The sequence below is a fragment of the Phyllostomus discolor genome, chromosome 10, assembly GCF_004126475.2.
Source record: "Phyllostomus discolor isolate MPI-MPIP mPhyDis1 chromosome 10, mPhyDis1.pri.v3, whole genome shotgun sequence".
NCBI lineage: Eukaryota > Metazoa > Chordata > Mammalia > Chiroptera > Phyllostomidae > Phyllostomus > Phyllostomus discolor.
The window spans coordinates 92,012,367-92,026,493 of NC_040912.2; the positions used below are offsets into that span (position 1 = coordinate 92,012,367).

General features: G+C 55.8%; 1 protein-coding gene across 1 annotated transcript; it reads left to right on the forward strand.

Annotated features, from left to right (window-relative positions):
- The first annotated feature begins 5,003 nt into the window (after positions 1-5,003).
- On the forward strand, positions 5,004-11,520 carry AOC1 (amine oxidase copper containing 1). Its single transcript, XM_036011048.1, has 5 exons — positions 5,004-5,197; positions 7,794-9,382; positions 10,224-10,509; positions 10,878-11,010; positions 11,169-11,520. Exons 2-5 carry the CDS (start codon positions 7,798-7,800, stop codon positions 11,436-11,438), a joined length of 2,274 nt encoding a protein of 757 aa, XP_035866941.1. The 5' UTR covers positions 5,004-5,197; positions 7,794-7,797; the 3' UTR covers positions 11,439-11,520.
- The last annotated feature ends 2,607 nt before the right edge of the window (positions 11,521-14,127 follow it).

The window sequence follows — 14,127 nt, forward strand, 5'->3', positions numbered from 1 at the left end:
CACCAGACAGGTTTGAGGAATTAAGATTGACTTTCAAAGCCATTAAAAGCTTCTTGGAGAAATGGCCTGGTACCTTGCTTTGTCACGTAGTTTGTGTCAGTGTTTCCAGGTAAGGAACGAAGGTCGCTTTCCTGACAGACGGCAAGAAAGGAACCTCAAAACATTCTGGGGACCTCAAGAACTGGAGGAGTCCACTCAAACTAATAGGTGTGTCGGGCAAAGCCGGATGGCAACTGCATGGCTTGGCTGCTTTGCCCTGGGAAGCTGACTGAAGCTCAGTCTGAAGGGTCCTCGTAAAATTCCAGCAAACCCAGTTTGAAAGAACCTATATGATCGATTGCTGTTCTTGTTGTGTTATCTGAATAATCAGGCCAAATTGAAGCTAAACTTATATATTGTCTCTTTAATAAAATGAGGGTGATTTTAGGGAGAGAAATTGTATTTCAATGGAAATCACAACGCCCAATTGTTACCCACAACCTGAGTGAATCCTGGTTTTCCTAGTTTTCTTCCAAGCTAATGTCTCATTTTTGTTTTCATCCTTTGACTTGGGAATCATTGAGAACTACTGATGCAGTGTTAGCCACACAGAATTCATCAGCCACTCCCCCTCTTCCTTTGGGGGATTTTAAGTTCAGTATCTGGTCTTGGTTTCCCTGACTAATTCCCTTCATAGGACCTAGAGCAGCCTTTTTCTCTATTCTTGTTTTTAGGCCATGTCTCCTCAAATATCTCATATCCTTGATTCAACAGAGCCTCCAGGCTCTGAAAGACTCTCTCCACAAATGGCCTCCAGCCACGGCTCTTGCTTTTCAGGCTGTCTAGGCCCACCCTCTTCTCCTTAATGACCCACACCTGGACCCACCAGCAGGGACCGCTCCACATCCCCAGCCCGCCTGGGGTTACAGAAGTAGTTACAGAAGAAGAGACCTCCGTCCCTACTCCCCAAAACCAAAACTGGGCCAAGTCTTTAAAAAATTCATTCATTTTAAAACCAGAGGGGGGAATGAAAGGACAAAGCCAGCCCCAATGGCTATTGTGGCATCATTTGCATAGCAGGCCTATGACCTTGTTAAACATGATTGTCCTTTTACACATTTGAGCTTATGTCCCGAGGTCTGCTAATGACTGGGGGGAAAAAAAAAAGAACAGAACTAACCATTCCCTACAGCCACAGGGGAAGATAACATCGGAACACACTTGCAGCTTTGTGTTACAAAGCACCAATATCCCAGGGACCACACAATGGCAACCCTTCGCTCTCTCTTAATCCAATTATAATCCAATACAAACTCAAAAGCACAAGGCTCATGTATCTCTCCACACCATGCCCCTGTCCTTTCTTGGAGAGTAATTAAAAACTTTACCCTCTACACTTTCTTCTCTTTGTGAATTCTTCCACAGCCCGCATTACCGCCCACCCTAACATCCCTCATCTACACAACCTTTTCATTCATTTCCTCTGAAAACAAAGCACAAGGTTCCACACTGCGCCAGGCACTGTACTGGCCTCTGTATCTTTAAAGAAATTAAAATACATTTCCTTTCTTCAAGGAAGAGGTGGGAGAGACAGACGTGCGAACAGCTAATGAGTGTCATCAAAAAATCAACAAGTAACAAGGGCTGGTGAGGATGAGGAGAAAAGGGAACCCTCGGGCACTGTTGGTGGGATTATAAATTGGTGCAGCCACTATGGAAATCAGTATGGAAATTCCTCAAAACATTAAAAATAGAGCTGCCATACAACCCAACCATTTCACTTCTGGGTATTCATCTGAAGAAAACAAAAACACTAATTCCAGAAGATCTATGTTCTCCTGTGTCCGTTGCAGCATTATTTACAATAGCCAAGATACAGAAGCTACCTAAGGGTCCACTGATAGAGAATGGATAAAGAAGAAGTGGTGCAGCCATGACCAGTGTGGCTCAGGGCTGCACCAGGGTTGGGTGTCACCCTGCAAACCATAAGGTCGCTGGTTCGATTCCCAGCCAGAGTGCATACCTAAGTTGAGGACCAGGTCCCCAGTTTTGGGGGCATGGGAAAGGTAGCTGATTGATGTTTCACTCCCACATTGATGTTTCTCTCTCTTTCTTTCTCCCTCCCTTCCCCCTCTCTAAAAGTAAATGAATAAAATCTCTTAAGAAAAGAAGGGGTGCATAGAAACAAGGGAACATTACTCAGGCATAAAATGAATGAAACTTGTCGGTGGGGTGGCGGGTGCGGGGCACAGCTGGCATCTAGTGGGTAGAGGCCAGGATGCTGCTGCACTTCCTGGGATGCATGAGTAGGTGGTCCCACCACAAAGGGTTATCAGGCTCCAAACATCCATATGGCTAGGGACCCTCTGGACCAGAGGCCTTGCATTTGGAAAAATGGTGGGACTCTCTTTGTAACCCAGCCTTTTCTCACCAGAGATGAAATCTGTGATCCTGACTTCTTTAGCCTGGAGAGTTAATAGAGGGACTTCTCCGGCCCACCCCCAGGCCCCCGTGGGAGTCCTCCCATGCTTCCATGAAAACAACCCCACTTTCTAGATTACTCCCACGATCTCTGATGTACGGTGACTTCATGAAGGTGAAATATCAAAGTTTAGCAGTAGGGACTCTGTGAGCTGTGATCTCTGGACAGGAAGCCGGGACACCGTATCGATCTTCACAGGTGACACTGCCCCTCCCCCAGAGCAGGTGTCCTACCCGTGACATTCAACACGTTCACCCCCAAGGCCTCCGGTTCTGCTCCTTTAAGAAGGGCAGGCAGCCCAGAAGTTAAAGGGCACAATCTTTGCCCAAGTGCTCTCTGTAACAGCCACCAATCATTAACCCCACGAAGAGAGAAATCACACCTCTGAATTCAAGGTCAACTTCAGTAGCCAGGGACCAGTGTACAGACCCAAGCTTGGAGAGTGGAGAAAAAGAACTGGTGGCAAGCTGACAGGCCCGAATTCCAATCACTGGTCAGTTCCCTCCCCGACCCCAGGCCAAGCACGACCTCAGAATGCACCCTTTTTCGGAGATTGGGTCATTGCAGGTGTAATTAGTTAAGATGAATTCATACCTGAGTAGAGTGGGCCCTGATCCAACTGATGTCATGGAGATAAGGGGACAGAAGCACAGACACATAGGGGAGACGACCATGTGACAATCGGGTAGAGGCCGGAGCGTCGCATTTACAAGCCGAGGAACCCATGGGCGCCCAGGACTGCCCGCAACACCAGCAGCTGAGAGGGGCCAGGAGAGAGCATCCCCACACCAGAGCCTTGAGAGGGGGCACAGCCATGCGGACACCTTGATTTCCGACTTCCAGCCTGAAGAACTGTGAGAGAGTCCATTTCTGTGGTCTGAAGCTCCGCCCCCCACCCCCGCCCCCCAGCTAGGGGTCTCTGTCAGGGCAGCCGTGGGAGTCTAGCCCAGGGGACAGAGCCCTGGCCTTGCGGGGCTGGCTCTTCCAGCTCCTGCAGGTCACACAGGCGGCACCTGCACTATTGCAACTGATCGATGTTTCTCTCTCACACTGACGTTGCCCCTACCCCCTTCCTCGCTCTCTCTCTCAAGTCAATAAGCACGTTCTTGAGAGAGGATTTTCGGGGGGGGGGGGGGGAAGGAAAATTTACTCCTATTTTTTCTTCTAAGAGTTTATCGTTTTGGCTCTTACATTTAGGTCTTTGACCTACTTTGAGTTCATTCTTGTGCTGGTGTGAGCTAAGGGCCAAACTGCATTCTTGGTGTGTGGCCCCCTTTCCGTTCCGTCTTTACGAGTATCCTCTCCCAATCTGTCCTCACTCCATGAAGTTGGTTACAGGTCCTCGGAGGGACAGAAACAGACGGCATTTCTCAATGTCAAGCTGAGTCTCTTGGGACCCAAACGTCCTCAAGTCTCCGTGGGGCGGTGACCCCATGGCTGAGGGTGACAGACCCAAGTGGAGTCCTTCATGCCTTCAAAGCCAACTGCTTTCCTTGGAGACCCCGCCAGGCTTCTGGGATTACCAACATGTATCCGGCTGACTCATCTGTCCCCGATTCATCCAGCTGCCAGTAAACACCAACATCACTTGCAGGGCGAGGAGCAGGAGGTTAATGATGAAAAATACAAAAGCCATAGAAGAACAAAAGAATAAACTGTCAGGGTTAAGTCGATTATTGGGATGATGACCTCTTGGTTCCTTCTTCTAAGCCACCGCTAATCCTGGTTTCATTGTTCCCCTCCCGCGCCTCAACTGGCTTTTGTCAGCAGACTAAGAGGATCAGTTCCAACTCCCCTCCCCTCACAGGTGCCTCCCCACGCCCCGACCTTCCTGGCCCTTCTCCTCTCTCCTCAGCGCAGCCACCCTGAGGACGTTGTCCCTGGCCACCTCTTCTTTCCTTTCCAAATTCTGCCAGGGCCACGGAGACACTGAGAAGACTTCCCCTAGAGTCTCAGCTGAGTGGCTTCATACTCCCCAAACTCCTCTGTCTCTGGCTCCCGGTTCTCCGTGTGGGTCACATGCCCTGCTTCTCACCAGGCTGACAGGTGACAGAGTCAGGGTGAGAACACTCTGAGGCGGGTGCCCGTCAACCTCGACCTGCAGGTCAGCACGCCGCCTGTGTGGACACAGCCCATGAGCTGAGAATGGTTTTTTGTGTTTTAAAATAGTGAAGAAAAAAAAATCCAAAGGAGAATGAAATGTTGTGATGTGTGAAGATTATATGAACTTCGCACTTCCATGTCTATAAATGAAGTTTTATTGGCCCGCAGTCACACTCACTCAAAAACCAAAACCAAATAAACAAATGTCCTGCCACCTCTCCCAGCCTCTGCCTTCGTCCATGTGTCCGTGTCAGCTGGGATTGCTTGCTAGAAATTTTCCCTGTGTCCTTATCTCCGGCCTCTGAAACTCAATATTTATTTTAACAGATTAGGGCATCCCAATGTTTGTGGAGTGACAGAAACACACCTAGGACACACGTGTTGTTGGGGCAAACAGACCAGCACCTTGCTGCTGAAGGGGGGGGAGGACTGGGGCATTTCCCAACTTGGGTTCATGCAGGGGCCAGAGAAGCCAGTGCCCCTGACCACAGCGGAGGCCCGAGACCCCTGAGCCTTCCGTGAGTCCCACCTTGCTTGGCCCAGCCCTCACCCCGCCCCTCCCTCTAGGGCGGGGTCCCAGAGAGCCATAAAACTCAGCAAGAGGCCAAGGCAAAGACTGACAGCGGAGGCGAGGTGAGTGGAGCCGAGCCAGCGGAACACGCAGGTATATTCTGATGGGACGTTGGGAGAGTCGATCAGGTGACTGGGGGTGCGGGGAGGCGGCGCGGGGAGAAGGATCTGGATGGAGTAAGGGGCCAGGAGAAACGAACGAGCACACGAGACGGAGGGCCCAGAGAGCGCGAGCAGCCGCTCGGGGGCAGGATGGGGAAGGCAGCGAGAAGACGTGGATGCGCAGACTGCCGGCTAAGGTCCCTCCCCCCGCCCCCCCCCACCCCACCCCACCCCCCCCCCCCCGTGGCTGCAGTGCCATAGTCCGAGCCCCAGCTGCGCGCTTGGACCCTGAACACCGGTCTGTCCCGGGAAAGATAAGCTTAAAGGAATAGGCAGGTCCTCTCCCTCCTCTCCAGAGCAGAAAGACAGTCGGGGGAAAGCGTGGGGGAACTTGAGTGGGTACTCCTGACTGATTGGAGCCCGTCTGAAAAGGCGGCAGACTGTAGGAGCCCCGCTCCTGTGCCACCTGGAAAAGGCGGCAGTATGGGGACCCCGGCTTGCGGGAGGGGGGCGGGGGGTGGGGGGAGACGAACAGCTGGGCAGACAGGACTGCTAGCGCGGCGGTGACACTATCACGGTGAGTCCGTGTCATCATACACCTGTCCAAACCCAGAGAAGGCACGCCAGCACGAGTGACCTCGAAGGCACACTGTGGACCTCGGGTGACGATGGTGGGCCCCTGGGGGCTCGCAGACTATGACAAATGCACCGCCCTGGTGGGGGGCAGAGGGACAGGTGGGGATCTCGCTACCTTCTGCCCAATGTTGCGGAGAACCGAACAGTGCTCTGAAACGTCGAGTCTGTCTCAAAGCAAAGGGAAAGGGGGGCGAAAGCACAACTGAATAGTGAGACCAGAGCTCACCCCTTCTCCTCCTGCGTCTCCGGCTTCCCCCCATGCCCCTGTGTCTCACCGGTCTGCTCAGGCTGGACAGCACCAATCAGGTGAGTCCCGGCCTTGGCATCAGGGCCAGGGGGGCAGGACGAGGCCCCGGGGGACTGCCTTGGCTGTCCTGGGGGGCGGGCTATGAAGTGAAGACCCTGACCACACCTACCCCCAAAAGGGAAAGGGCATCTCCCTGTATCACCCCCTGGGACAGCCCCACCCTGAGGTGCCCTCCTAGGAGCCTTGGAGGGTCAAGCAGCCACAACCTGAGCATGCCACCAGAGGGGCAAAGCGGCCGGGATAGGACTGGCCACTGGGTCCTCACCCTCAGGGCCCCAGGCTTACCACCTAACCTCAGTCAATCAGTCTATATTGTTTACATTGTAAGTCTTCCAGCAACACAGAGGGTCTCCTCAGGGTGGGCTGTAAAAAGAAGAGCAACTGGGGATTCTTGAGTGCTTCCAAGAAGGGAAGCGGGTTCCGAACACATCTTCCTATCGTCCAGTTGATTTCTCACAACCACCTGGGAGGTGGGCACTGTGGTTTTTATTTCCATCGTACGACTGAGAAAACAGAAGCCCAGAGAGTTTAAGCGACCTGCCCAAGGGTGCACACTGGACCTAGGGGTGGGACATACGAGCACTTTAAAATTTTTTTAAAGTATTATGCGTTTATCTTTTTAGAGAGAGGGGAAGGGAGGGAGAAAGAGAGGGAGAGAAACATCAGTGCGTGGTCGCCTTTCGTGTGCCCCCTACTGGGGATCTGGCCCACAAACCAGGCATGTGCCCTGACTGGGAATCGAACCAGCGATCCTTCGGTTCACAGGCCGGCGCTCAATCCACTGAGCCACGCCAGCCGGGGCCTACATTTCAGACTTTATCTACTCAGAAAATACTCTGCTGTCTCAAAAACGTAGTTCTGCTATTAACACCCATGTCGACATAAGACACGCCTCAACCTGTAGGTGATTTTTATAGGGGCTTATCTGAGCCAAAGCCGATGACCAGTGACAGGAAGTGGGATCCCAAATGCTTCCGAGATGGCCGTTGGCGGTTTCAGTGAGACACCTGGAATGAAGGAGGATTACAGGAAGATGCGGGAGAGCCAGGGTGGGAGTCAGTTAACAAGAGGACATGCTCTCTGGAGGCTGGTTCCACCTCCGGGGGGGGGGGGGGCGAAATGGAGGATCACTCCTGCTTTTCAAAGGCGTGCTCCCCTAAGTGGGTGAGGACCATGGCCAGGGCTTGCTCCAACACCTTTCACTGCAGAAGTCGTGGGCCCGGGGCTGTGACCTGCCCAGGGAGGGATTTATGAGGTACCACAGCACCCCTTTCTCATCCGGCCCAAGGGCACAAGAAGCGCTCAGTGGCATTTGGAGGGAGTGCCCTGAGTCACCGGCCAACGTTCAGGGGGAGGTGCAGCCAGGCTGAGATAACACATGGACACAGAGCCGCTGCAGGGAAGGAAACCCGCGGGGCTGACCAGGGCTTACAGACAAGTGGGGCATGCGCAGAATTAGAATTGATGCGGCAGCGCGGGCCCCAGCTGGGGTGGGGAGGGAGCTGTGTCCGTAGGAAAACTACGGGGCCGAAGGACATCACAGTTCCCGGCCCAGCCTGGCGGAAGCCCACGTCCTCCCACAAACCAATGTAGTTCATCTCTCCTGCTTTCTAGAGCCATGAGGCGAGAGACCCTGGCCCTCGGGGCGGCGGTGGCCGCCGTCCTGATGCTGCAGGCGCTGGCCGCGGTGAGGCCCGCCCCCAAGACCCCACGCAGCAAGGCCAAGGTGTTTGCGGACCTGAGTGCCGAAGAGCTGAAGGCTGTGCGTGACTTCCTCTGGTCCCGGAAGGAGCTGAAGCTGGAGCCCTCCAAAACCCCAACCATCGCCAAGAACTCCGTGTTCCTCATCGAGATGCTGCTGCCCAAGAAGCAGAAAGTGCTGAAATTCCTGGACAAGGGGATCCGGCCTCCCGTGCGGGAGGCGCGTGCGATCATCTTCTTTGGAGACCAGAAGCATCCCAACATCACCGAGTTCGCCGTGGGACCCCTGCCACAGCCCTACTACATGCGCAAGCTGCCCCACAGGCCCGGGCGCCGGGCCTCCTGGGCCTCCAGGCCCGTGACCTCGGTGGAGAATGCCCTGCTGGGCCAGACCCTGCAGGAGGTCACCAAGCCCCTGCACCAGTTTTTCATCAACACCACGGGCTTCACCTTCATCAACTGCCAGACCCGCTGCCTGACGTTCACCGACGTGGCCCCGCGGGGCTTCGCCTCAGGCCAGCGCCGCTCCTGGTTCATCTTACAGCTCTCCGTGGAGGGCTTCTTCTTGCACCCCACTGGGCTGGAGCTCCTCGTGGACCACGGGAGCGTGAACCCCCGGGAGTGGACAGTGGAGCAGGTCTGGTACAACGGGAAGTTCTACAGCAGCCCGGAAGAGCTGGCTCAGAAGTACCAGGATGGAGAGGTGGACGTTGTGGTCCTGGATTACCTGCCCCCCGAGGACAAGGAGGAAGAGGGCGAGGAGCAGCCGCCCCTCTTCTCCTCCTACAAGCCACGCGGGGAGTTCGCCAACCCCATCACCACGCAGGGCCCCCACATAGTCCAACCCCAGGGCCCCCGCTACAGAGTAGAGGGCAACTCGGTGTCCTACGGGGGGTGGAATTTCGCCTTCAGGGTGCGGTCCTCCACGGGGCTGCAGATCCTGAACTTGCTCTTCCAGGGCGAGCGCGTTGCCTACGAGGTGAGCGTGCAGGAGGCCGTGTCCCTGTACGGGGGCCACACGCCTTCCGGCATGCAGACCCAGTACTTCGACGTGGGCTGGGGCTTGGGCTCCGTCACCTACGAGCTGGCCGCCGGCATCGACTGCCCAGCTACCGCCACCTTCCTGGACACCTTCCACTACTACGACTCCGACGCCCCCATCCTCCACCCCCGCTCCCTCTGCATCTTCGAGATGCCCATGGGGGTGCCCCTTCGGCGACACTTCGACTCCAATTACAACGGCGGCTTCAACTTCTACTCGGGGCTCGAGGGCCAGGTGCTGGTGCTGCGGACCACCTCCACCGTCTACAACTACGACTACATCTGGGACTTCATCTTCTACCCCAGCGGGGTGATGGAGGCCAAGATGCACGCCACTGGCTACATCCACAGCACCTTCTACACCCCCGAGGGGCTGCGCCACGGGACCCGCGTGCACACAAACTTGCTCGGCAATGTGCACACTCACTTGGCTCACTACCGCATCGACCTGGACGTGGCGGGTAAGGCTCAGGCCCGCCACGCATCCCCACCCATCCAGACGCTAACTCCCACCCGTGGCAGGTGATGGTGCTGCCCCTGAAGGCAGACGTCCCCCAGCCAGCATCTGCAACCTGCAGGGCTGCAAGCTGAGTGGCCCTGAAACACGGCACAGGGGAGCAGCACCGTGGACCCTGTCCTGGCTCGGGGGCCCTGGGGACCCCCCTAGATGAGGGGCTTGGGTGGAAAGGTATGCTCAGGATATCGGAGAGGATGATGTCTCAGGATGTAACACATGTCACTGCTGCCCGCACTCCTCAATGAATGCAGCATCATCGAGAACACTTACCGTGTCTCCTAGATTAACGGTGTCACCATGACACAGGCATCAGGACAGGGTTTGGCCTGGCATGCGATCACATGTCATGGCAGGCCCCCAGGACCAGACGGGTGGCTTCCCTTCCTCGCCCCTCCCCTCCCCGCCGGGCACAGCCCCTTTCGGCCCCCTGGGCAGAGGGCAGTAGACAGAGGCCCCACTGGGGAAAGACGGGCCACCCCTCCTCTCGGACTGCAGCGCAGCCCTCAGGCTTGGGACATGGGTCTGAAAAGGATCCGCCCAGACTCACACCAGAACCACCGCAGCTGCCGTGACCGCTCAAAGGGAGCTGTCTTCTGGTTCTCCTGTGTTTTGTTTTCAGTCTCTTCCTTCCACCCCACAGCTAGCTCTGCGCATACCTCCAGGCCCCCTGCGTCCCTGGTGGTTTGCTGCTGGGTGTGACCTGGAGTGGAGATCCCAGTGCGGAATGGGGAAGTGTCATTCCGGGGTGCTGCACCCTCATTCCGCATCCCCCTGCACACCTGCAGGCCCCAAGAACAGCTTCCAGACCCTGGGGATGAAGCTGGAGAACATCACCATGCCCTGGAGCCCGGAGCACCAGCTGATGGTGCCGACCATAGAGCAGACGAGGTACCGCCGGGAGCGCCAGGCCACCTTCCGCTTCGGACAGACTCTGCCCAAGTACCTGCTCTTCTCCAGCGCCAAGGAGAACCCCTGGGGCCACAAGCGCAGCTACCGGCTGCATATCAACTCCATGGCCTTCCAGGTGCTGCCCCCTGGCTCCAAGGTGGAGCAGGGTATCACCTGGGCCAGGTGAGGAGGCTCAGGAGGAGCCTGAGGAAGCCTGGAGGCCCCTCCCTGCATCTTCCTGTGTCTGTGCGTCTGTGTTTCTGTCTATGAGACTCTATGAGATTCTGAGTCTGTGTGACAGTGTGTCTGCGTGTGTGTATGTGTGTGAGTGCACATGCATGTGAGTGCACGTGTGTGCATGTGTGTTTCCAGGGTGTCACTCTCAGGGGGGCCCTTTCTGTGCACCTGAGCCCCAGTTGACGCTCGGTCAGTCCGGCTGACTCCCAGGAGATAATCTGGAAATGGGAGGGGCAGGGAGAGACACGTCATTGACCCTGGGAGTGGTCAGGAAGCTCCCAGGGCCTGGAACCGCCTGGCCCCTCCGCCCACAGGTACCCCCTGGCCGTGACCAAGTACCGGGAGTCCGAACTGCACAGCAGCAGCGTCTTTAACCAGAACGACCCCTGGGACCCGCCTGTGGTCTTCGAGGAGTTCCTCCAGAACAACGACAACATTGAAGAAGAGGTACCCGCCCTGCCTCCTCCCAGCCCCAGCCCAAGGCCACAGCTGCGCCCCCGCTGGGTCTGCCCGTTCCTTACAGAGGGGGCTCTCGGGGGTTGCACACCCCTCTCCTCTCTGAGCTCCCTCCTCTGAGCACGGCCGCCCACTCCTCTCCCCCACAGGACTTGGTGGCCTGGGTGACCTTGGGCTTCCTGCACATCCCCCACTCGGAGGACATCCCCAACACGGCCACCCCGGGAAACTCCGTGGGCTTCCTGATCCGTCCCTACAACTTCTTCTCGGAGGACCCGTCCGTGGCATCCAGAGACACCGTGATGGTGTGGCCCAGGGACAACGGTCCCAACCACGTGCAGCGGTGGATCCCCAACGGGGACGGGGACTGCTCCCCACGCCCCCCCTTTAGCTACAACGGGACCTCCGTGCCTGTGTGAAGGGTGCCCTGCCCCCCAGCGAACCCCTCACTAGAAGCCTGAGCCCCCACCCCACCCAGAAATAATAAACCCCTCAGTGCTCCACTCTGCATGCTGCTTCTTGTGTGTGTGTCCGGCGGGGGGGGGGGGGGGGGGGGCGGGGCACGATGGGCCAGACGCACACTCGGCCTTGGCCTCCACTCACTGTGGTCGACCCCGCTGAGAGGAGCTGCCATCCGTGAGGTGCGTGACGTGCCCTGCAGTACTAGGTGTACCGCTCAGACTGCTTTGGGACGCCTGAGACCCACAGCTCCCTCTGGGGAGCCTGGGGAAGGGGGACGTGGGGGGAGCTCCCCTACATCTCGGTTGGGCGGGCAGAGGAGGGCAACCCCAGGGAGACGCCGTGGGGAGCCCGAGCACGATTGCCCGTACCATTCTCCTCAGACGCTCTGACCCCATGGCTCGGGGTTTATCCCGGGGACCAACCTGCAGACACAGAAAAACACACGCGCACAGGGATTCGCTGCGGGAGTTTGGAACAGCAACGTCTGGGAACAACCCGGACGCCCACCGGCGGGAGAGCGCGCGCGGCTCTCAATAAGCTACAGCACACCCACACAGTGCAGGGCTGGGGGGTCTCAAAAGAAGCATGTGAACGAGGACATTCTCTGCACTCACTGGGGAGAGAAAAAAAGGAAGAAAAGAAAATTGGTAGAGAATAATATATACAGTGTGCTACCTTTCCTATAAGAGAGGAGGGTGTACATCTATTTAGAAGTGCGCATCTATGTATGTATTTATATTGATTTATAAAAGCCCTAGAGCCCTGACCAGTGGGGCTCAGTTGGTTGGGCATCGTCCCACAAACCAAAATGTCGCAGGTTCGAGTCCCGGTCAGGGTGCATGCCTAGGATGCAGGTTCAGTCCCCGGTCGGGGCACATATGGGAAGCAACTGATCAATATTTGTCTCTCACATCAATGTTTCCCTCCCTCTCTTTCTCCCTCCCTTCCACTCTCTCTACAAATCAATACATACAATCTTTTTTAAAAAAACCCTAAAAAGATACACAAGACACTGATAAAATGGACTCCCTCTCACCTAAGTCCCTTCAGGCAGCTGTAACAAAATACTGTCGAGTAGGGGCTTATAAATGAGAGTTTATTGCTCACAGTTCCCAAGGCTGAGAGTCCAAGATCAGGCACCAGCAAAGTCACAGGAGGGCCCCCTCCTGGCTCACAGACGTCTGACTTCTGTCCATGTTCACGTGTTAGAAGAAGGGAGGGATCTGCCTGGAGTCTCAAAGAGCGCTAATCCTGTCTTGGAGGCTCCGCCCTCATGGCTAAGCTCCTCCCAAAGGCCCTGCCTCCTACTATCATCATAGTGACTGTGTGCTGCTTTCAGTGGGCACGCTGCAGTGCTTTTTTTAAAGACTGTATTTAGTTATTTATTTATATTTAGAGAGAGGAAGGGAGGGAGAGAGGGAGAGGAACATCAATGTGTGGTTGCCTCTCACGTGCCCCCCACTGGGCCCCTGGCCCACAACCCAGGCATGTGCCCAGACTGGGAATTGAACCAGCAACCCTTTGGTTCACAGGCTGGCCCTCAGTCCACTGAGCCACACCAGCCAGGACTGCTGTGCTTTTTTTAAATTATTGATTTGAGAGAGGGAGAAATTTGTTGTTCTATTTATTGATGCATTCATTGGTTGATTCCTGTATGTGTTCTGACCAGGCATTGAACCCACGACCTTGGTGTAGCGGGACGACGCTCTAACCCCCTGAGCTACCCAGCCAGGGCCAGAGCAGTGCTTATTGAGTGCCTAAGCAACTGACATTTTACTGTCCTACTGGACACAACCCAAATGTCCCTCAGTGGAGAAACTGCAGAGCAAACTCTGGCACCACAGAACACTGGTTGGCGGTAAAAAGGAATGAGCTAACCATACAGGGGAGGAGCTGGATGGGCCTTGCTGAGCATCGTGCTCAGTGAAGGAAAAAAAAAATGTTGACCACAAAATGTTGCAACCAGTATGATTTCATTCAGATGGCAGCTCGACAGGAGAACACCACCGAGATGGAGAGGAGGTGAGTGGGGGTGAGGGGAGGGGTGAGAATGAAAGAGGCAGAGGTGGGGGAGGGGGTTCTTTCCTGGGGAAGGGGGATTCTGGATGCTGATTGTGGTGTCTGGTTCCCAAGTCTACACCTGAGACACTCGAGGTGGAAGCTGGGTCACTTCTGCAGTCTGGCTCACAGTCGTGTGCCAGGGTCCCGGTCCTGGTGGGGACGTTGTACTACGGCTCTAGGAGATGTCACCCCCTTATCGGGCGATCAGGACGAAGCGAACCCAGACTGATGTGCTATTTCTGCTATTCCTTGTGAGTTTATAATTGTTTCGATGCAAAGGGTTTTTTTTTTTTAAATCTGGAAAAAATACAGGCACCAGTCCTCAAGCAAAGGAGAACAGAACTCTGGTTTCTTTTTTCAGGTTTCTTTTTCCTTCATCTGTCGGGTGTTTGAAAAGGACACGGAGCTCGTAGGCACCGGCCAGCCGGGCGGTCGCCAGAAACAGGAGGCCCAGGTAGAGGGCTGACGAGTCCTGGGAGGGGGTGACGCGCACGCAGCGCAGCCTCACCTGGCGGGGCGGTGCCGGGGGCGTAGATCCTGAAGGTGCGCATCCCGCGGAAAAAGTTGTACCTTTGTGAGGTGGTG

Excerpts from the sequence above, each read along its gene's own strand:
- AOC1 (XM_036011048.1), top strand. The coding sequence starts at position 7,798 with ATGAGGCGAGAGACCCTGGCCCTCGGGGCGGCGGTGGCCGCCGTCCTG. Across the intron at positions 10,510-10,877 it reads CAGGGTATCACCTGGGCCAG|GTACCCCCTGGCCGTGACCA; the intron begins GTGAGGAGGCTC and ends CTCCGCCCACAG. Across the intron at positions 11,011-11,168 it reads ACGACAACATTGAAGAAGAG|GACTTGGTGGCCTGGGTGAC; the intron begins GTACCCGCCCTG and ends TCTCCCCCACAG.